The sequence below is a fragment of the Petaurus breviceps genome, unplaced genomic scaffold, assembly GCF_028583685.1.
Source record: "Petaurus breviceps papuanus isolate PSGF00001 unplaced genomic scaffold, PetGlider_PUasm1.0 187, whole genome shotgun sequence".
In the NCBI taxonomy this organism is placed as follows: domain Eukaryota; kingdom Metazoa; phylum Chordata; class Mammalia; order Diprotodontia; family Petauridae; genus Petaurus; species Petaurus breviceps.
In genome coordinates this window covers 13026938-13049541 of record NW_027185799.1, presented here as the reverse complement: position 1 = coordinate 13049541, position 22604 = coordinate 13026938, and the positions used below count along the sequence as shown (strand labels likewise).

Here is a 22604-nt window from a genome sequence, read left to right as displayed (position 1 = left end):
GGATATGTGTAGAAATAACAAGCTTCTGGAATTTGCAGATGACAAAGTTAGGAAGGGCAGTTAACACATTAGATGACAAAGTCAAGATTCAAACCAACTTGACAGGCTAGAACATTCAGATAAATCTAACAGGTTGAAGTCTAATAAATCACAACCTAACTAAGCCTGAGGACCCAGAAGAAGCAGGCCAAAGAGAGCCCTTCCCTTCCCATCCCAACTCCCACTTCCCAGATCCCAGAGGAGCTGGATACCACCTCCTGGCTGGACTAGCCCCTCCCCATTCCTACCTCTAAAGGAAGTAATTGAGGGGCCTGCTCCATTTCAACCCTAGGGTCAACTAATCCCTTCTCAACATGGCTAAATAATAGCACTTGAATGGGCATGTAGTCACTATCTATACTCCTCATAAAATGGCAGTTCACCAAGCCTTACCGTTTGCCCTGCTATTATTCCCTATGGTCCAATGGGTCTTATCCTGTTGCTATGCCCTCCAGATCCCTGGGCATTGCCATCTAACCTACAAATGCACCCTAAGGACCCTCTCAGCTGTACTATAAATAAACTCTCATCTGTATAAAATTGTTGTTTCCCTTAAGTAGAATTTGAGTTTCTCGAGAACAGGGATTGGCTTGATTTTCTATTTGTATCCCAAGTGATTAGTACAGTGATTCACACAGTTAACACTTATCAAATGCTTTTTCATTCATGTATTCATTCCTTTATACACTTGAATTCAAAAAAGTCAAATCTACCAACACAAGATGGAGGAGATGGGGCTAAACAACAATGGAGGGTGAGGGGGGGAGATTAATGAACTATTAGCTAAATATGAGTCAGAAGTGACAGCCAAAAAAAATAAATTCAATTGTAGGCTACATAAAGAGAATCCTAGTCTCCAGGAATTAAGAAGTAAAGGAAAGATAAATCTGCTGTACTCCTGGTTTGCCCACATCTGCAGATCTGTGTTCAGCCTGGCTTGCCACAATTTAGGACCTTCACTGATAAGCCCTACCCATGGGTTAACCAAGATGAATAATTGCCATAGGATAATTTGCTGAAGAAAGAAGAATATTAGGCCTGAAGATGAGAAGACCTAGAAGAAGCAGGATAGCTGTCTTCAAGTATCTTAAAGGTTGTCATGTGAAGAATATTTATACCATTTCTTCTTGAGCCCAAACGGCAGAATTCAGTGGTTGGAAGTCACAAAAAGCCAGATTTAGGCTTGCACAAAGAAAAAAATTTCTAACAGAGCTATCCCCAAATGAAATGGGCTGCCTAAGGATGTAATGGGTTCCTTTCTCACTGAAGATCTTCAAGCTGACCACTTCTTAGAAAGTTACAAGAGTAATTGTTTGGGTATAAGCTGTACTAGAAGATAAGTCCATTCCAACTCAGAGATGCTGATTCCAATACCGTACACTCTGACTCCTAGGCATCACCTGCTAGAACCTCTGACTTTCTTATAATTCTTGGTTTTGACCCTACCTCAGACATTATTTTACTGCCTTGGACCCTTCAGCTCCACTACATGTTTTCCTGGTTATGGATTTTGGTTTTATTCACATGACAATTCTATCCCTCACATTTTACACAGGATCTGTCATCTATGATCACAAACCCCATTATCCAACTAGGAAAGTATCAGTGAGCACTTTGAAACCTACCCAGCCAGTAGAAGTCAACAAGAGACAGCTGATATAGTAGAAAGAGCACAGGGTTTGAAGTCAGACACCAGAGTTCAAAGACCAGTTGTATCATCCCGACACTGAACAAGTCACAACCTCTCCACACCTCAATTTCCTCATATGTAGGATGTGGTGATTGGAACAGCTGATCTCAAAGTTTGCTTCCAGCCTGGTCTATGATCATATGATTCTAAATCTGCCCCTAGTCAAGAGAAAGAAGGGAGGTAGAGTAGGTACTCCCTGTATGTTGGGGGGGAGGGATGCACTGGAGTGTGCATGCGCATCTAGCACACACCAAGTACTTAATAAATGTTTCTGAAATGACTCTTTTAGTTATTTTATGATTTCAAAAAAATTAAATTTTATTTACGTCAATAAATTTTCTATTCATTAACAAAATCTTCAATTTTTAAAACTTCTAGAAAATCAATTAGCTGGATAAAAACAGCATTTAAAAAGAGGGAAATGAGAAATGGGGGAAAAAATCTTTACGTTTTAAGTATACTATTTCCCTATTTCCCCCATAAACTTCTCTAAAATTACAGACTATTATTACAAAATAAAACTGTAAAAATAAGTTATAGGAACTCTTAAGTATTCCTATTAAGCTCTTCAAATACATCTAATTCTGAGTCATTCACCATAATGGAAAAAAGTTCATTTCCAGTCATGGATTATTCAAACCACAGATAATGAAAAAATATAGTTATCAGGTACCAATTTCCCACTTAAACAGCTATCCAAGATGCCAATATCTGTGTCAAGTATGCCAAACAACTATTTATTGAAACAATTCTAAAGTTCAGATAGGACACAAAGGAAAAAGAAGAGAGGTAACTAAACTTAAAAATAAAGAATCTCATCAGAATATAAATTTTAGGGTGGTGGTGGTTGTTTTTTTTAATATACAAGGTTCTTAAAATACTCTTCTTCCTCCACAAGTATATACTCCAAATCCCAAACTGATACAAGAAGACATTGTGATTGATTTTTGAGTACAACATGCTTTAACTATTCTTGTGCCTGGTTTCATCTCTGTGGAAACCAAAAGTGCACATCTATGAAGTGACTAGACAAGGAACCAAATTTTTCTCCCTTCTTTTGAACCTCCCTAGTGCCATCCAAGCACCCATGACTATAACCTCATGGGTCATCTTCAACTCCTCTCTCTCAATAATCCAACATAAGCAATCAGTTGAAAATTTCTAGCTCTACAGCATCTCTCACAAATATTCCCTTCTTTCCAATGACATGGCTACCACACCATTGATGAAGCCCTCAACACCTCCAGCCTGGACTATTACAATAGCCTTCTAGTTGGTTTCCCTGATTCAAATATCTCCCCACTCTAATCCAACCTCTACGCAGCTATCAATGTGATTTTTCTAAAGCTTAGTTCTGATCATATCACAAACATCTATTACTCACTAAACTCCAGTGACTCCCTATTACTTCCAGGATCAAAAAGAAATCCTTTGGCATTTTGAGCCTTTCACAACCACATCTTGACTCCCCTCTACACACTCTACAATCCTGTCATCCTGGCCTTCTTTCTGTTTCTTGATCACTCAAGCTGGTCCAACATGTACACAAAAAAGCCCTCCATTTCCTGTCTCTGCTCCCCATGCCTGGAATCTGGAATGTGTGGAATCCCTGGCTTCCTGGAGTACTCAGCTCAAGCTCCACCTCCTCCAGGTCCTTCTTGGTTTCCCCAGCTGCTACTGTCATTCCCTCTACAGTAACCTTCCATCTACTGAGCATCAAACACTTGGGTTTCTGATTTATATGATGTTTCCACCATTAGAAAGTTTGCCCTCCATCTTCTAATATAGAGACATTCTGTACTAGAATGAATAAGACACATTCTTCTTTGGACGTGGCCAATGCAAAAATTTGTTTTGCTTGAATATATTATGTTTATGAACATATATGTTTATGAACAGGGATTTTGATTTTCCTGCTTTCCCAACTGAGAGAAGAGAGACAAAAGGTTGAAGGGACAGAAGGCAGATCTTCATTTGAAAAAAAATGCTGAAAAAGATTGTCAACTGCTTGAGGGCAGGGCTTGTTTTTATTTTGTCTTTGTACCCTCAGTACCTAAAAACACAGTAAAAAACACTTAATGAATGTTGTTGATTAACTAATTTCTTTTGGCAAAATAAATTGGCTTAGAAGAAGTTTCAACTCCCATTACATTCTAACCATACAAAAAGTCCAGGGAGAAATGATTAAAAAGAAACTAGTCTACCACAGAATAACCCTGATGAATGTGAATGTCAATGTATGGTGATTATAAAGTGGGAAAGGGGAGGAGAGAGAGAAAAGGCAAATTATACCTCAAAATTCTGAAAAAATATTTTTAAAAATCTGAGGCTAGGGGGCGGCTAGGTGGTGCAGTGAGTAAAGCGCTGGCCCCTGAGTCAGGAGAACCATTGTTCTGTTCAGGCCTCAGACACTTAACACCCACACAAAAAAACTAGCCCCGTAACCTTGGGCAAGTTACTTAACCCCAACTGCCCTCCAAAGAGGAAAAAAAAAAATCTGAGGCTAACTGCATTATTTTACTTAGAGGAGTAAAGGTCAAACAATATTTATTAAGTACCTACTGCTTAACGTGTACACTGGGGATACAAAAGCAAAAATGAAAGTCCCTCTCAAGTACAAGTCCCTAGGAAATCCAACAACCTACACAAATAAGCATAGTTCTAAAGAAATTGGGGGGGGGGGAAGAGAGAGTACCAAAAATTGGGGGACAAGGGAAGGGTATCAGGGAAGGATTTGGGAAAAAGGTAGCCCTGAAGCAGGATAAGGATTACAAAGGTGAGCTGTGATGAGATCAATCCCATTGAACAAATATTAATTACAGCAATTTAAATTTGCTTTTCATTTACCTATTATATCCTTTTAGTACATTTTTTAATTAATGATTGACTTCCTATTATTTCATTTATGCTTTCTTTCCCATCATCTCCCCTAGACCTCCTTTATTAGAAGGTAAACTTACTTTTAGCCAGTCTAGTTCTGGAATCCTTTCCAATCCTAAATGTCACTATGGCTTTAAATAGTAAAATCCATACACTAACCACCAGTATTCAGACAGTGTCTGTGACACTCATATAAGCCAGAATTAAAGGCTAGATAAGTCGTTCAAATAGGGCCAGACTGAGGAATACTTCAAGTAGCCAGTTTATCTTTAGTGCCTCCAGATTCCCTGATTTATGACCTTGCCCAGGTCTACCACTCACTACCCTAGGTGACTCCCTTCCCACCTTGTTGATTACTCAGAAGCATCAGTGCAATCTCACTATGTAAAACCAATTGCAAGGATCAGTGACTCTTACATACAAAGGTTTGAGCAGCTGATTAACTTAAATGTAACTCTCTTATTCCCTCAGGATATTTGCATATAACTTGGTTCCAGGCCTCAAAATGTTTCCTAATTAATTTTGCCAAGGACCACTTGGAGGACCTGAAATACATACCTCAGAGCCACAATTATCGGCTCTGAGAAGGTAGATCTTGGAATATGGAATATCCTTGGGAAAAGGGAGGGTCCACAAAGGGGTCAGGGAAATTTTGGCACAAAACAGAGAAAATAAATCCTATTTTCATATGGAAAAATTGCCACAGAAGAGATATTTTTAATATATAGGGACAGAGATAGGGACTGTGACTATTTTTTCATTTCAAAGGGAAAAGTATGGCTAAGCATCAAAATGTCCTCACAGAACATGTTCCTACTATTACCCTGGCACTCCAGGGTTAACGCAGAGCAATTTGGTAAATAGTACCTTAAGTTTAAAGTAGAATTGTAGACTTAAATGGGAGGAGCCATGGGAGAGGGGACTAGGCAGCAAGAAGTTCCAAGCATCCCTCAAACTGTGGAAGTCATTATTCTACTTCATACAAGGTCAACTTTGAATCAAAAATGCTTCTTTACAAAATCTGTTGCATTTGGTTATACCACCAGCCTTGGAATTAATTATTATTCTTACCTTTCTCTTTCCCCTGACAAGATCCAAACAACTTCACACTATTCCTTGCATTAACCCACTCCTCTCAATTACTCCAGCAACCAACCACTGGTATTCGGGCCCTCATTTTTTCTGGCCTATAATAATCCTTTAACTGCTCTTCCTGTTTCCTGTCCATCTTCTTTATAACCCATCCTTCAGGCCACTTCCCAAGTCATCTACTTAATAAAGTACCACCTTCATTTTAAAACTACCCCATTTCCTACTGAATAAACTTCCTGTTGTATTCAAGCATTTAAAGCTACCCACGACCTAACTTCAAACAACCTTCCCATTCCTACACAAACTCCACATTACTCTTCATCACCTCTCAAATTTCACCTTGCTCTCTCCCATCTGTCTTTGTTTATGGATCTTCAATGTCCAGAATAGACCCAGTTCGTTACTATCGGACTGTTAAGTCCCTCCCAGACAAGGTGCCAATTCTTCAATGAACCTTATTCCCCATACCTTTTTACCTTCATATTCAATAGAATACAAGTTCCTAGAGGGAAGGGGCTTTTTCTCCTTTGTCTTTGAATTCCCAGTACCTATCATGGAGACTGGCATGCTGTAGGAGCTTAATAAATGTTGGCTGATAGATTATCCTTCATCATCCTCCAGTCTTACCAGGCTAGTATGTGTACCATGCCCACAGTTGTCTTGTTCATTTCTATCAGTGGGCCTTTTATCATGCAGTTTCCCCTGCCAAGAACACTACTTGCTGCTTCTTTACCCATTCATACACATCACTTTTAAGACCTGATTCAAGGTGACTGTAGGAAATCGTCACAGACTGGCCTCATTCCATGATAGTCCTTTATTTAGGTATTCTCTCAACACAAACACAGTTTCAACTACATGAATAAAGATTTGCTTTTGTTGTATAAATGTATGGCTTGTCTCCTCAACTAGAATGTAAACTTCTCAAGACTAGAGTTTATTGTCTTCTACGCCATTGTTTCTTAATGGTTTATAATACGAACATGAGCTTGGACAGACTTTGGAAGAGAGAAGGGCCTGCAGTGCTATGGTCCATGGGGGTCAGGAAAGTCAGACATGATTGAATGAACTGAGCGACAACAAAAATGACTTATGATATGGTACCATGCACATACTTAAAAGTCATCAAAAGTAGTCAATAAATGCTTGCTGAATTAAAGGTTGTATTCTAAAAGGTTAAAAGTTATGGTAAAAATAGTATATTAGTTCTATTGCCACCAGAAAATATCTATTTCTTCAATAACAGCAAACTTACTATATACCACGCACTGTGCCAGGAATGGAGTGGGATGTATTAATAAAAAAAGATTTTTTTTCCCACAAGGAGCTCACAATCAATACAGGAGATAAGACAGTACAAAGATAAATACATGTGCACAGATAAATTGTAAATTGGACTATATAAGGGCAAAAAAGGAATGTAAAATGCTACGAAATATAGTGAAGAAAACAATCGCTTTTAATGGGGGAAAGATGATCAAGAAAGACTTCATGGAGGAGGCAGCATTTGAGTCAGGCTTTGAAGGATGAATACAATGCAGGATAATATAACAAGCATTTATTAAGCATCCTATTATGTAGGATAAACAGGCAGAAATCAAAGATAGGACAGTCAACCTTTAAAAAAAATTCCTTGTCATCTTCAATTGCATATGCACTTTGTTCACACTGTATTTCTTTATCCTTGATATCTAGGATTTATCCTGAATTGTAATACACTGAATAGAAAAACTCTTTTCTCAAATCATTTAAGGTCTACAAAAGACTTTCTTCACAGTAACTTTGTGAGGTAGACAGGTAAACATTATCGCCATTTTACAAATAAAGAAACAGCCTCTGAGAGGGAAATTGACTTGCCAATAGTCACTCTGCTAGCAAGGTCTGAGATGTATTCAAGTTAGATTTTTTTTATGCCAAGTCCAATTATCTTTCCACAAAGCTCCACCATGTTACCATATCTGCATTTCTTTAAGGGCAGTTTTGACAATATATTAATATAAAATAATATTTCAAGAGTAGGGAATTAATATATTAAATATTTAACGAGTCAGGTATACATATATGAAGCTGCAGAAGAACCCCACCCCTACTGCGATACTCAATACAATGTAAAAACTATGCTCTCAGCCCAATATATAAAATAACACCTCCTCCTCCCCGTCCCCCCCAAAAAAATCCTTACAGTTGAATATTGCACAACTACAACTTATTAACTTAAGGATCCTTTTCTACCTTTAACCTACCCTGGGTGACTACTCTATCCCACTCCCCAAGGAAATCCTTATAATGTGTCTGTTACAAACTATTGCTCTCACTTAAATGTTTCTGGATCCATTCCTTAAATCTCTGAGCAGTCTCTTTATCACCATCCTCTATGCTCAAAAAGGCCCCCATTCACATGGCAGAAGTGTGGCTGAAAAGACCAATGGAGGTCTAGCAGTCTTTGTCATATTGCATACACATAAAAGTAATTTCCAGCATAAGTAAACCTTGAACACAGAGAAAAATGGCTGTAATGAATTTGAAGCAGAAATTTTGGAAATGTTTTAAAAATGGTCATATATGTCTACTATCTTCGAGGTTGGAACATTCTAAAGTACAAAGGATAATCAATTACTTATAGCAATCTGTCACACATCAATAAAAAAATTAGCATGTTTTATTTTAATTACCATTTTAAGTAAAAAGAAAAATCTCTAAATGAATTAAGTTAAATATTCAATTGAATTTCCATGAATTATGTGTCAAAGGTAGCTATATAAAATTTAAAACCTCCCTGAAATATGTACTTCAGATTAAGATGCCTAGATGAATTATTTGGATGAAGTCATTTTATTTAAGCTGATATAGTTCTTCATATTCCTAGACTAAGAAAGATGTCACTTGTCATGTAAATGTTCATTTGCTTTTGCCCAAGGACAAACTATGAGAGGGGTATCTGTATAGTGATATTACTGGGTATGGATGCAGCAATAAAAACTGCAAGGACTTTTGACTGTCCTAAAATATAAACAGTTCCATTTCCATAGCATTTAAAACTCAGTAAAAGATACTCCTCACAATAACCCTGTGAGGTAAGTTGTACAATTATTAAGATAACAAAGATAGTTGAGGGACAGGAGCCTAGGACTGACTCAGTCTAATGCTTTTCTTACTATACCAAATTTAATAACGTTCATCGTATTACTTATGTAGTCGAATAGTGAACACAAAGCAGTATTACTTTGGTCAGGATGACCTAATGTGTCATTTGGCATACTGAGAATTTACCTTTACCTGAGGCTGAAAGTCACTAGATAGTCAGCAAAGACTGGAATTAATGTTTTTCCCCCTAAGGGGAAACTAATTTTAAGTTCTCCAAATGCTTCAGTCATTTCAATCAGGAAAAAAAAAATAAACTTTCCAAGTGTAGCTTGAGACATGGAATTGACATCATGAATGTGTGTTGAGATTGGCTAACTGTCAATATCTAAATAATTCTGACTCCAATGAAGTCCTCCTCCAATGCCTTGTGATGACCCAGAGATGACCCTGGGATCTTAGGGGCTATATAAATGGAACATAAGCTCTGCCAGGTCCTACTACCAAGAAGGCAAGGCTTCAAATGTGGGCTCTGCAATGAACTGTGTATCTGTTTTTAGGGAACCAACCTAAGGAAATTCTGAGAGGATCACTACCAGAAAGCAGGTAATAATTTTCTTTGGGGGTGGAGGATCAATGCAGTTCAAAAAGACTGTCTACCAAGACATGGAGAAGGGGGAGATGGGGAAGGAGTGGCAGTTGGTGCCAATGGAAGAAGTACCATAAATAAATTCCATGTGTCTTGTTGAATATTAATATTTCTTCATTAATAAAAAAATAATTCTATATAGACATATTTGATTAGAAATCATAATCTAACACTAGCTACTATGCCAAAATGAATAATCTTTCATCTAAAATGACAGGAAAAATGCCCAAAAAGTCAGTGCAGTTAAGACAATAAGCAGCCTATAGGGAAAAAAAAAATTACGAAAGTAAGTACTTAGCAATATAGACCTGTATTATTAGAAATTAAAAGAAAAATGCAGCTGTCAGAGAAATAAAGATCACTTGCAATTTAAGGATGATTCCACACAGTAGCCCTCAAATAGCCTTACCTTTTATTTATTTGCAAGTCTTGATAACTGGTTCTTATAAAGTATTTTAATTGCAAATTAGCCAGTAAAATTTTAAGCGGGAGAAGAAAGCAGTTCACATTAATAAATTCAAATATCAAATATCATTGTCCAAAAACATGGACAAATAAATTAGATAATTGATATTTGTCACAAGAAGTAGGCAAACACCCCTATTCAGAGTTTCAATTGTTTCTCATTTAGGAATATATTCATACACACCAAATATAGTACCCAAGCCATTTGTTTTTAGACATGTAAAATGTTTTATCTTATTAAAAATCTTTTTCCAAACATTAAGTAAATCAGTGCTTTTTTAAAACCGATAAGCACTTACAGGAAACTTTGGTAAGAATAAGCCAATACATTCCCATGGTCATCATTCAATAATGCACATTTATTAAACACCTTCTAAGTACAATTATGGTAACCCATGATTCTCAAATAAGCTAATAGGTCTTAACAATTTGACAAGGTTTGGGGGAAAAGGCCCAAGAATTGACTGGATATGTCAAAAGAGAACCAGTCTAGTTTAAAGAGACATATCACCAGAAAGTTGGCTAACAGGCAATGATTTTGAGAGACCAGAGTAATTCAGCAAGGGCTATACTAATTGAATGGAAAACTACAACCCGCATCCATAAGGGAATATCCATAACAAGGGTATCTGGGATGACTAAATTAATGAAAAAGCATTTATGACCTGTCTAGAAGAGGCAAAAAAGCTGAATGAATAAAAATCCAGTCTTGGATACAGGAAGAACTGAGTTCAAGTCTTGCCTCAAATACCTGCTTTGTTCTATGATGCTGGACAAATCAATGAGCCTGTTGGTACTCCAAGCAACTCTCTTAAGACTACAAGTTAGTGAGAAGGTGCTGACCTGGACTGATAAAGAAGGAATTTCATGGTCTGGGAGTTCCCTTTACTAATAAAATCCCAGGTCCAATCCCTTTCCCTATTCTGCAATTTACTCTGTGCCACACCCTCTGTTAAAGACTGGGAATATAAGCACTGTCAGGGTCTCTCTTATTGAAATGTTAGAGATGGAGAGAGAGCATCTAAATTACTTGTTAGAGTACAGTGGATATGGGAAACATCAAAGAAAAATTGGTTAACACAGCAACCAGACCTATTTCACATACATTCTTCTGGAATTAGGGCATCTACTGTATTTTGGCTCCTATACAGAAGGTACCTCTAGACACACATCACCTTGAGAATTCTACAGAAGCAGAACAATAATATAATGAGCTTACCCAGTAGGACCTTTACAATTCTAATGAGTTTATAGAAGATTCATCTGAGTTTATGATCATTATTATTAGATTGTGGTACCACATGAACTTTTCTTTTACCTAAAGTGAGCATTCCTATTTTAATAGCTAACTCCCTAGGGTATCATTAGATTGTTTTTCACATTCCCCATCTGGCACCAAAATGATATTTTCTGTTCTGATTTTTTATGTTCTCAGAATTGAGTCTTCATCTTTCTTCCATTTGCTTGGCATTCAAGGCCCCCCACGATCTGGCATTAAGCTTGCCTTTTCCTCCTTATTTCACACACCAACTTCTTTGCATTCTTGGCTAGTCAAACTAGATAACTATTCCACACCCCACCCCACAATCTCACACACACACACACACACACACACACACACACACACACACTCACTCTCTACTTTTCTTCCTCTCTGCCTTTGCTAACACTGTTCCCTAAGCCTAAAATGTCCTCCTTCTTCCTCATCTACCCTTTAAAGTACAATTCAAATGATACCTCTTCCATGAAGTCTTCCTTGATCATCTCTCAATCAATAATTTTTATCCCCAGATCTCCTACAACATGTTGTGGCACATCTAATGAATTTAGCTATAATATAAGATTATCACATGACACATGTTTATGTTTGTATTGTAACCTTTTCCTAGACCACAAACTCCACAGGGGAAGGGTACATGCTTTATCTCAGCTCTGTAAGATTGTTTACATGGTACAAACTTAAAATGTCTACTGTTACCATTCCCTGACCTCTAGCCCGAACCTTAACTCTACCTATTGGTATTACTGAAGTACAGTCATTGATGGATCACATTTTGTGAATGGGGATGCTGCTCAGAGCATGGCCAAGTGGAGCCATTTCCAGGGAAACCACAGTATGGCTGCAATGATCCTGAGGTCTGCCAGTCAAGACCTAGGGCAAGTCCCTAAATGGAAAACCTGTTCCTTTACAACGAAATAGCTTGGTGAAGAAGAGAATCCCCCTGGACAGAAAATTCAATGAGAAAAGCAAAGAAAAGACTAAGAAAATGATTCCTTTCTCCTTCATGCCCAAAGTTACAGTTAGATGCATGATCAAGATGAAAGAAGCCAAAGGAATTCTTTCTCAGTCCCAGTCTTCTTTCAAACTTGATATTGGCATTAGCAGTCTATGCCTCACCTGCAGTAGGGGGGGTTGGCAGGGAGGCAATGAAAGATGGTCAAACTCTCGGGGATTTTAGTGAGAAGGCATTAAGATTTGAAAAGGGGAGGAAGAAGGAGAAGGAGGGAGGTGGAGAGGAAGAGAGAGAGAAGAAACAAAGGAAGAAAGGAAGCAAGCTAGGGAGGGAGAAAGGGAAAAAAGAAAGGAGAGACCACAGAAGTTCATAGGTTAGTAGAAATGCAAAAAAAAAAAACCTTTAGAAGAATAATATGTCTAGTCTGAGGAATTGCATGGAAGACTGGGCAAATAAGACATGAATGGTTTACTATTTATAAATCTTTGAAAATTTTCTTTCAAAATATATGTCAATGTTTTATTATGAATGTTGAAGCAAAGACAGGATTGCTCTCTTTTGATATTACTTTTTAAATATATTTGCTTACTTGTAAAAGAATTATATCCCCCAGTAGAATGTAAGCTCCTTGAGGGAAGGGACTCTTCCCCTGCCACCTTCAGTGTTTTCTACATAACTTTGTTCAGCTGTACTAGTCATGACCCCATTTAGAGTTTTCTTGGCAAAGATACTGGTGTAGTTTACCACAGATAAGGAAACTGAGGCAAACAGCGTTAAGTGACTTGCCCAGGGTCACAAAGCTTGTGTCTGAGGTCGTATTTGAACTCAGATCCTGCAGGCCTAGTGTTCTACCCACTGTGCCATCTGGCTGCCCGATTTCTACCTATAGAAGTTTACAATAATTACTGAACTGAATTGAAAAGCAATCTAGGAACATGCACAGAGAGAAAACGCATTCTTAAAGACTCAGAGCATCCATAACTGCTAGGCCAGTGTCTGTAGTGGAGTAAGGGGTGGGGAGACTATAAGAGGTAAAAGAGATGGAGAAATTAATAACTGAATTCATTTATTTAATTGTTCTTTAGTATACCATACCTAGGGGACACCGATTCATCTCTCTTTACAATCTCATATTCTCATTCTAATCTAATGTACTTTTGTATTGGTTTGAATAATTTAATCCCTGTCCCCCCCAAAAAATACAGCATATTGAGGGAAACATAAGAAACATACTGTCTTTCTACTACTTTGTAAGGGGAAAAAAAAAGAAAAAGACTGTCAGAAATACTTAATTTTCCCCTACAAATGAGGTTTATATGAAAACCATGTGATTGACAAGCACCTCAGAAGCAAACCTTGGCAACCCTTAATGCAGTCCATCTCCTTGGCCTCTTAGGCAAAATTCCTTCACAAACTGTTTGTCTTTGCAATAACTCCTCCAAAGCTCATTACTGCCAGCCTCAGTCTATCCCCCATGTTGTGCATTTATCCCTGGGATGCATTATCAACATGTGGCACATGTCCTTGACATGCACAGAAGAGTTGCACCCCAGGATAGCAGCATGCACGACAATAGTGTTGACTCTTACTCCTTTATGGTTGCTGGGATGTAACCGAGAAATCTAATAACTGTGACAGTAGGGCCTTTAGGTTTTTCCTTGCTTTTCCAGACAGTGAAGCTGCACAGACACTAATGAAAGGTTAAATGAATAGGAATAGCTGACAAGAGGTACAATAAAGAAGGGGCTTGGTAATCCACAGACACTGAGCAGAGATCCTTGGCTCAAGCAGAGAAAGGACAGCATAGCGTCGAGTCACAATATTTAAAACAGCTTGCTATACACAGAGTCTTTTGTGTCTGGGTACATGTCTGGCTTTGGACAAAAAAAAAAGATACTGAAAAGGAATTTCAGCATGGGGCACTTTGGCAAATATAAGGTCATAATAAGGAAAAAATGTTTTGTGTGTGTTGTTACATCTTTGTACTCCATACAAAAAGCAGTGACTGAAGACATAGGAAACATAAGTTTTAAGACAATACTGTACATTTTGACCACTGTTCCATAATGTATCTGAGGGGTTGGATTGATGTGACTCCCATAACCATTATTAATATCTATTTTACACACACACACAGCGTTTCGTTTAAAATGGATCTCAGCAGTTCATAATCTACACTCCACATATCCCACACCCTCTTAATAAAGAATTCTTGAGACTCATCTTACTGGCATTGAACAGTCAAGCTCTGTACTCTATAACTACACTTTCCAACTCTCACATCCTTGAGTCCACAAAACTCCCTAATGGTTAATGTAAGCAATTCTAATTTACTGTGCTAGAAATCTGCAAACTAGAATTTTTTTTTAAATTATATTTCAAAATGACTGCCACTTTGAAATGGCCTGAGTTGTAATTCTTAAACAGAAAACTTAGTTTTTTAAAAATTTTATTCATTCTTCCCTGGAGAAGTTTTTATTCTTTAGGACAAGGACTTTAAAATAAATGGCAGAACAGTTTAACAGTAAAAGGCTACTAAAAATCACCAGGAGAACAAAGCTCCCAAGATAACAAGAAAAAAAAGAGAGAGAAAAGAAAGATCCCACATTGTTACCCTTCAGAGATCTACATACTTTCGCTTTTTGTTGTTTCTCAAAATAAAGTTCTAGCACAAACTCTGAAATACCTGTGAAGAAATTCTGATAAACATGCATGATTCATATAGTTCACATAGCAGAGGTTCACAACAAATAGCAAAACTGGACTATGGATAAGTTCTAAAACAAGGGAGCCTCTTTAAACAGCTAAATTAAATTATGGCTGAACTCTTGAGTGTACTGAGGGTTCTAATAAGCAACAAATAAAGGCTTTTATTGGCTAGCGACATAATAGGAGCTACTGTGCAAGAGATTTTTAAAAAGGCTAATCTGGCAGTTTATCTCATTGGATTACATTATTTACTTAAATGGTAAATAAGTTTGTCCAAACTAAAGCTCATAAAAACTAGTATACAAATATTAAAAAACAATTATGATCAATGGATCTCAAATGCAAACATATTTCAGAAGTTTTGTGGAACAAGTGATAAACACCACTGTGAGATTAAACAACAAATACTGAATTTAATACCATTTAAGGCAGATTTCTTTAAAACCAATACCAGGGCAAAATATGAAGGAGTGCTTATGGCTTCCTCACATAGCACCTTTCTAAATGGTCTGCTATTGGGTCCTCCAATTCAAATAGTTCACATTAAAAGGGGCTCCTCTTCAGGGTAAAGCCATTTCTCCACAGAACTCCATGGAAATCATCTTGTGTAAAAAGGGGGTTTTCCTCAGTGAACCAAAAGAATTCAACAGGCTCCAAAGATTTTGTGGAGGACCTAATTTTTAAATGAATTTTCACTATTGGTTCCAAACAAAAGTGAAGCTAAGAAGTCCTTCAAACAGTACACTAAAGGACTCAGCTCTGATCAATGAAGGCTTAAAATGCATTTAGGGCTGTATTTTGGTTGGTCTAGCAAAGCATTCCACAGGTCAAGGGCAAGGTTCTACTGGGCATTCTCATCACAGCTAAAATGCCACAATAGCATTTCCATGCCTAAATGCTAGAACTGTGATTTCTAACAACTCATTTTCTACACTAGTCTGTTTTGCCTAGTATTTTCTATTTTTTCACCTTAGGCATATCTCATAAAATCACAAGGCTCCCTCTAGCTCTTCAGAGAGGAGTTTACTAACCAATGATACTTTTCGATTCCGAGGCAATTAGTCGGCTTTGTGTGTATGTATAGGGGGGGGGGGGGGGGAAGGCAATTGTCTTCACATAAGGGTTCTTGTTTTCATTTAGCAATGTTTTCAATTCTATACTTTGGTAGGATGTTCTTGATAAATGAGACCATCTGCTAAGGGACATAGAAAGTTAAGAATTACTTCGTATGTGTACTCTAAAGAATCTCTTAATCACTTCCAACTTATATTTGACTTACAAAATTCTATCATGAAACTTTAGCCTGCTAGAAAAATTTACTCCACAAATAATACACACACATATACATGTGTATACATACACACAAAGCAGATTTTTTTCCTCACTGCCCATGATTAATTATATTTTAAAAATAAAGTAAGAATAGTCACCAAAATTCCAGATCCTAAAAACCTGCCTTCAAATGCAGTACCTTGAAAGCAAATAGTGATCACAGTGTACTTTATCGTTGCATCGGCAGAATTTACAGGAAATTGAAATGCTGAAGGTAATTTGTAGAATACATTTTAATCTGCCATAATATTTATGTACAGCATCAGTAATGACTGTTTTATTGTTTAATCTTTTCTGCAATTCAGTATTGGATACTTTGGTATTCTAGTTATTTAGCAGATGATAAATAAAATAGTTGATGTATGTCATTGATATTTAGGATGTCCTACTATTACTATTAAAACCTCAAAATAGACTAGTAAATCATTTCTAACAAGCTTATATGAAAAATATTAAAACAAACCTTTACTATTCACTCTATCTTTTGTGTGTTTTCAAATCTAGAAAGCAAAGTTAAATTAGTACTGAATCTAGTGAAAGGATTAAAGGTAGAGAAAACTAACTTCTAAATCATCACCTATTTTGGACTCCTTTAAATAAGGAAAAATTTTCAGCAGCAACAACAACAACAAAAAGAATACCCCCCAGCCCACCCCAACCTTTTTGAGCTAGTGTCCAATTTCTTCTTTTCTGAACAGCTGTATTATCCAACTTAAGTTGCTCTGCTAATTTCAGTCCCACAAGGACTAACTTGGAAGGCAAAAAAATACAAGAAAAGATCAATTTGCTGAGAAAGATCAAATGAGAAAACTGTGGGGACAGCACCAGGTCAGAGTGTGGAGAACTAAGCAGACCTGTTCTTCATTAACTTAAGCTCTCCGGGGACGTCACACACTACCTGTCCATGGGCTTTATTGAACCGCCTAACCCCTTTCTCTGTTCCATTCTTCAGGGCCCAAGTGAATCATATCCTGCTGCTGACAAGTTAGCAGGGGACTGCGGCTGCAACATGAAAGTACTTTTCTTTCTTGTCTAAATCAGGCAGATTTTTGCAAAGACGACACAGCATTGACTCGTGACATGGCAAGATGAAATGAGAGGTCTGGGCCAGTCTTGGAGCTGTGCAGATAAAAGTAATCAAATGACACTCCTGGAATGCAAATTGGCATTCTTGACTGGAGCAATTGCACAACCATGAAACATCCCTGACAGCAAGCAAGATTAGGACAAAATGTTATGTAAAGCACTGAACTCAAAAACTCTCACTTGGAAATTCAAACTGTAACACTTACATTTTAATAGAGCGATAGTCAGCTCAGCTTTTGTCTGCTCCTTTATTGCTATGGTTTATGTAATCACATTTCCCTGTCTGACACATACACCTCCAACCTCATGTAGGAAAAACACAGACGTTAGGGATGTATGGGAGCTATTAACATTTTGTAAAAATTCACCTTCAAAAATATGAGCTGAAACTCACTCTTGTCAAAAGCATTAGGTAAAAATGATAGCACAGTTAATAATCCCAAAGATGAAAAACACAAGTTTCCAACTTTACTTATAAGTTCATTAGCAAAGTTTATATTGAGCCTCAATATGACTTCATTCAGGTGAACATACTAATGTGACTTTTGGTGAAGTGATTAGCAATCTGGATTTTGGATATCCTTTAGTAAGGAAAGTTAAAGAGGACATACCTACAACCAAGAAAACTTCATTAATGCTGGGAGTTTAAATGAACCAACTACAAAATAAAACACAACACTGACACTCTAAAAAAAGGTTCACATGAGAGTATTGTGATTGCAATACAATTTTACAAGTTCTCAGTATTCTTAATAGAACTAGAGATCAATCTCAACAAATAACAGAGGCAGAAATAAACTCCATACTTAAAGACAAGTGTATTCCTGAGACACCACGGTCAGTATTAATACCTCAAACTAGAATGCAAAATCGTGAAACACAAATGGCCTTCACTACTGTTTAAAAGTAATTCTAATATAAACAAATTTGCAAAGCGATTGCTATGTAGGAATAACTATGTAGGCAAACCGTAATATAGACTTAGGAATAAGAGGGGAAAATGCTACGTTGTCCTAGTATTAAAAGTTGAGCATAAAATACTGACAGAAGGACAAATAACCAAGTCCAAAAAGATCTCTTTACTATTCTGTTTTGACGTAACACTAAAAAACAGCACCAAACAACAGCAACTGTAGGGGGAGGCCCACAAAAAAAAAAAAAAAAGGAAAAGGCCACTTTATGCCACTTTAATCCTGGGTACACAGGATTATTTTATGATGTCTTTTGTACATCAGTTTTACAACAGCTTGACTCTAGGGTAAATGGGAACCATCATAAATCGCATGCTGCTTTCAAAACCACTTTAATTTCTGTCAGCGTTACTGTAACCACAGTCCTGGGCACATGCTACAGTCTTTTTTTTTTTGTTGCCTACATCTGACAGTCGCATCTCCTACACTCCAGTGGTGGCTTTGATCACTGAAACAAGAGATGTCACATTAGGGGGAAGGGAAGAAAAAAAGATGCCATCCCACTATCACCCTATTTCTTATATCGTCTATCTACATGCAGAGCACAAGACATCAAAACACCAAGGGGGGATAACAATAGCAATGCTTTGTGGAAGCTAGGGAGTGGTCAAGCCACATTTCACACAAATCGCTTCACTCAGTATGGACATGCTCTTCCCCGGCTGGATGGACTCGACTCCAGACTACGCGGGCGTACCCGCTAGCATGATGGGTACTGTATGTGCAGTCATGCTTCTTTAAAACGTACTTGTGGCTTGCAACCTTAAAGTAACGACTGGGTATTTCGGCAAGTTTAAGTATTGGATCATCTCATAACCAAGCACCTACCATCCCTCCCCGCCCCCCCCCAAATAAAACCACCTATGTCTTTGAAATGAAATCTACCAAAAAAAAAAAATCCTCACAATTCTGATGGAAAAGAACTTTGAAGGTCTGTTTTCCCAGGATGCAGCACCTCTCATGTTTTTCACATTCTTTACCCAAGTACAGGGGCATTTTCTACAACTTTCACTTAGTAAGTGATGGTTTGGGTCAAGAAAAAAATTAAGGGCAAAAAAGGGATGGGGGAGGAGGGAGGGAGCCAGCCTCGGTGGTAAAACTGGGTTTGCCCCTTCGATGGTAGAGACACACACATACACACACTCATATGGCAATCCCCTCTCCACCCCTATGCTGTTTCAAAAGTTACCTTCACAGGGAGTGCGAAACGCTTCCCTCAGTGTAGACAGCTACTACAGAAGTTCCATTCATTCCTCCCTCCCCTTTCCACCCATCCTCTCCCCCCACTTCCAAGCCCCCAATTCCAAACTACCCCATCCTCACCAAATCCCTCACGTTCCCTCACCTTTCTATGGACAGTCTAGGGAAGGTATAGATAAGATCTTAGGGCAGCCCCCACCCCCACCCTTGTTCTCAGAAAGTTTTGAGGCAAAGTTTTACAACAGGATTTCAGGAGCTCAGCATGAGCCAGGTTGGCTTCGGGTGTGTTTTTTTTCTTTTTTTTTTTTCCCCTTCCCGTCCTTGAAGTTAAAGAAACAGAATCTCGAACCAGCTAGCTCCTCGTTGTGTTACTGCGCTACAGTAATTTCAGATTAAGTCTAGAATGAAAATGAAAGGATGTTGGAAACTTCTTACCATCTCCGCATGTTGGTTGTCAAGTGCACTTGCAGCCCCCGCCTCTCGGTCTCCTCTTAGCGGCAGCGTCTGGACCAGCCCCTCTGACTCCTGTGTCTCCTCTGCCTTTCTTTCCTTCCTCCCCCCCTCGTTCCCTCGTTCCCTCCTTCCCTCCCTCCCTCCGCCACTGCCGTCCTCCTCCTCCGCCTCTTTCTTTTCCTTCTCTCTCTGTCTTTCTCTGTCTCTCTCTGTCTCTCTCTGTCTCTCTCTGTCTCTCTCTCTCTCTCTCTCTCTCTCTCTCTCTCTCTCTGTCTCTCTCTCTCTCTCTCCCCAGGTGAATGATTTATGCACACATCGAAAGTCTCATGCTCTCCCAAGTTAAAGCCTACAAAACTTCTCGGATCTGGAGGAAGGAAGCCTCGGGACTTCGGGGGGAGGGAGGGAGAAGGAAAGAAAGAAAGAGGAAAAGTCCCCGGAGAGGGCGGCTAAGGCTGCGCGGGCTCCGGGAGGGAGCCACCGGGTAGGGAGAGAGCCGGGTGTGCTCTGCAAAACTGCCACAAGTTTCTCCTGTTTTCCTATTTTCTGCAAAGTAGTCTGAAGAGACACCGTTGTTTCCCGTCTCCAAAAAAAAAATTGAAGTCGATCTCTGCTCGTTTAAAGTACCCCCTTTTCCTTCCCCGAAGACTCCAGGGGAGGGGTTGCACTGTGGCGCCCCCGGGGAGAGGTGGCAGGCCTGGCCAAGGATGGGGGAGGGGGGGTACAGACTGCGGCCAGCTGTCAAGGGGGGAGGAGTATGGGGGGGAGTGGAGGAGAGGAAAACGCCGAGGAAACGGCGCGAACTTTATTCGGATTGCTGCAAATCTCGGCGTTTCTTTCTCTTTCAGCCTCTGGCTCTCGCTGGGTCCGCTTTCGCCGGCTTTTCCTTCTCCTCCTCCTCCTCCTCCTCCACCAGCAGCAGCACCAGCACCGGTACTCCGGTGGTGGCCGCCGCTTCCTCCCTGCAGCGGCTGCAGCTCCCGGTGCTTCTCTTCTTTATCAGCTTCTGGCGTCCAGGCGCCGCTGGAGAGAGGGCAGGGTTGCAGACCCCACACGGCCCAGAAAATGCAGGCAGAAAGGCCAAGAGAAGAAAAAGGGGAAAAGTTCAAGGCAGCAGTGAAAAGTTTTTGGTGCGTGTCTGTGTCTGTGTGTGCATGTGCGCGTTTTCCCCTTGCCCCAGACTCCAGCTTGCGGTGAGGGCTTCCTTCCCCCTTTCCTCCCACCCCCACCCCCGGGTCCTGAGGTTAGGCTGCTGCGGAGCGTGGATTTGAAGACTTTTTTTTCGGGGGGGGGGGGGAAGCTGGCTTGAGAGAGTGAGCCGTCACCGTGTACGTTTGCAGAGTAAAGACAAGAGTCACATCTGTGTGTGACACCCAGCCAACCAAACTAACCCTGCCCTGGAGACACACAAAACACAGGCTCCGATCTTGCAAGGCTCGGCGCGCACACGCACTGCAGCTGAAGGACTTTTTTTTTTTAATGCACAGGCAAAAAATACACACCCTTACCAGCCACAGGGAAAAAAAAGTGTAGGGGGGAGGGGGAGAGAGAGGTTAATCATCATCATTTTTCTCAGGCAAAATATGTGCCAAAAACACATCCAAGTTCTTAAGATTTATCACAGCCAGAGCAAACTTTCAGCTTATCTAACATGGGAGAATGGCATAGGCTTCATGCAAACTCCCAGAGCAATTGGAAAACTGAAAGTCTAAGGCTGTCTTGGCAGATCAACAGGTTTGGTAACTAGTAACTACTGAAAATAGAAAATCACTCTCCGCCCCCTTTTTCTCTTCCTCTAAAATTAAGATATACATAGCCTGCTTAATTATTTTAAGAAGTCAGCAAATTAATTCCTCCCAAAATATGTAACCTTGATATTAAACTTTTATGTTTTGTCTATTTACGTTTTTCTTTGCTAAATTAAATCTGAGTTTTAGGATTTTGCAACAGAAAAAAAAAGCCTTTAAAAATACTGAAACAAAAAAGATGCTACTGCATCAATGCCTCCATTTTATTAAGGCATACATGGATTCCTTTAAAAAATTCCAAAGTAATTAAGTGTTTTGAATTGTAAGCATCATTGTTAAGGATTGGGGCAAATATGATTAGTTTTCTCACATCCAAGCAATCAAGAACTATTTCTCTAGAATTACTAATAAAGTCAGCACTTTAGCAGGGCCTTAGGCCCTAACCAGAGCAGAGCATTGGTTTCTTTACACTATCACATTCTGGAAGGCTTTGTGAAGTAAAACAAACAAAATAACTTCTACCATGTTATATATAGTAAATGATATAGTTAAAGCCAAAATACATATGGTAAGGTTAAGGGGGAAGGGGTAATTCCAAGCATGTCAAAAAAAAAACTCTTTCACTCTACATAACAAATCAAGTAGGAGACTGAAAATCTAATGACCATTTGAATTTATTTAAAAACTTGTTATCTAAGGAGGCTCTTCTCTATCGTGATTTGATTAAGGTGTAGGGCAAGTTCCCTTATTCTGTAAACACAACTGTAATATCATCCTACAGTTTGTAGAATGTGATTACACAAGAGATAATGATGAACAAATGTGAGTTCTGAGCAACTGAGGATCATCACAAGAATTCAGCTCCGGAAAGAAGCCAAGATCCAATGTGTTTTCCAGTAACATGGAGAGAGGAGAAAAGCTGGTTGCTAATTTCAGAGTCATTACCCATACAAATCCATTCACACACTTACCGCTTTG

At 38.9% G+C, this 22604-nt stretch overlaps 1 protein-coding gene and 1 long non-coding RNA gene across 7 annotated transcripts in view; one reads left to right on the top strand and one right to left on the bottom strand.

Moving 5' to 3' along the window:
* BNC2 (basonuclin zinc finger protein 2) overlaps window positions 1–20017 on the bottom strand; it is a 529053-nt gene extending 509036 nt beyond the window's left edge. Inside the window, exon 1 of one of the 6 annotated variants that reach the window (XM_069090666.1) lies at window positions 19864–20017. In XM_069090666.1, coding sequence (XP_068946767.1) covers window positions 19864–19866 — 3 coding nt within the window. In that variant the 5' untranslated portion in view covers window positions 19867–20017. The remainder of the gene's footprint in view (window positions 1–19863) is intronic. The other 5 variants (XM_069090674.1, XM_069090665.1, XM_069090667.1 and 2 more) reach the window with 5 other exon arrangements.
* A 197-nt stretch (window positions 20018–20214) lies between these two features.
* Window positions 20215–22319, top strand: LOC138163193 (uncharacterized). The gene is made up of 3 exons (XR_011168838.1): window positions 20215–20362; window positions 20727–21008; window positions 21219–22319. It is a non-coding gene; the product is annotated as an uncharacterized lncRNA (long non-coding RNA).
* The last annotated feature ends 285 nt before the right edge of the window (window positions 22320–22604 follow it).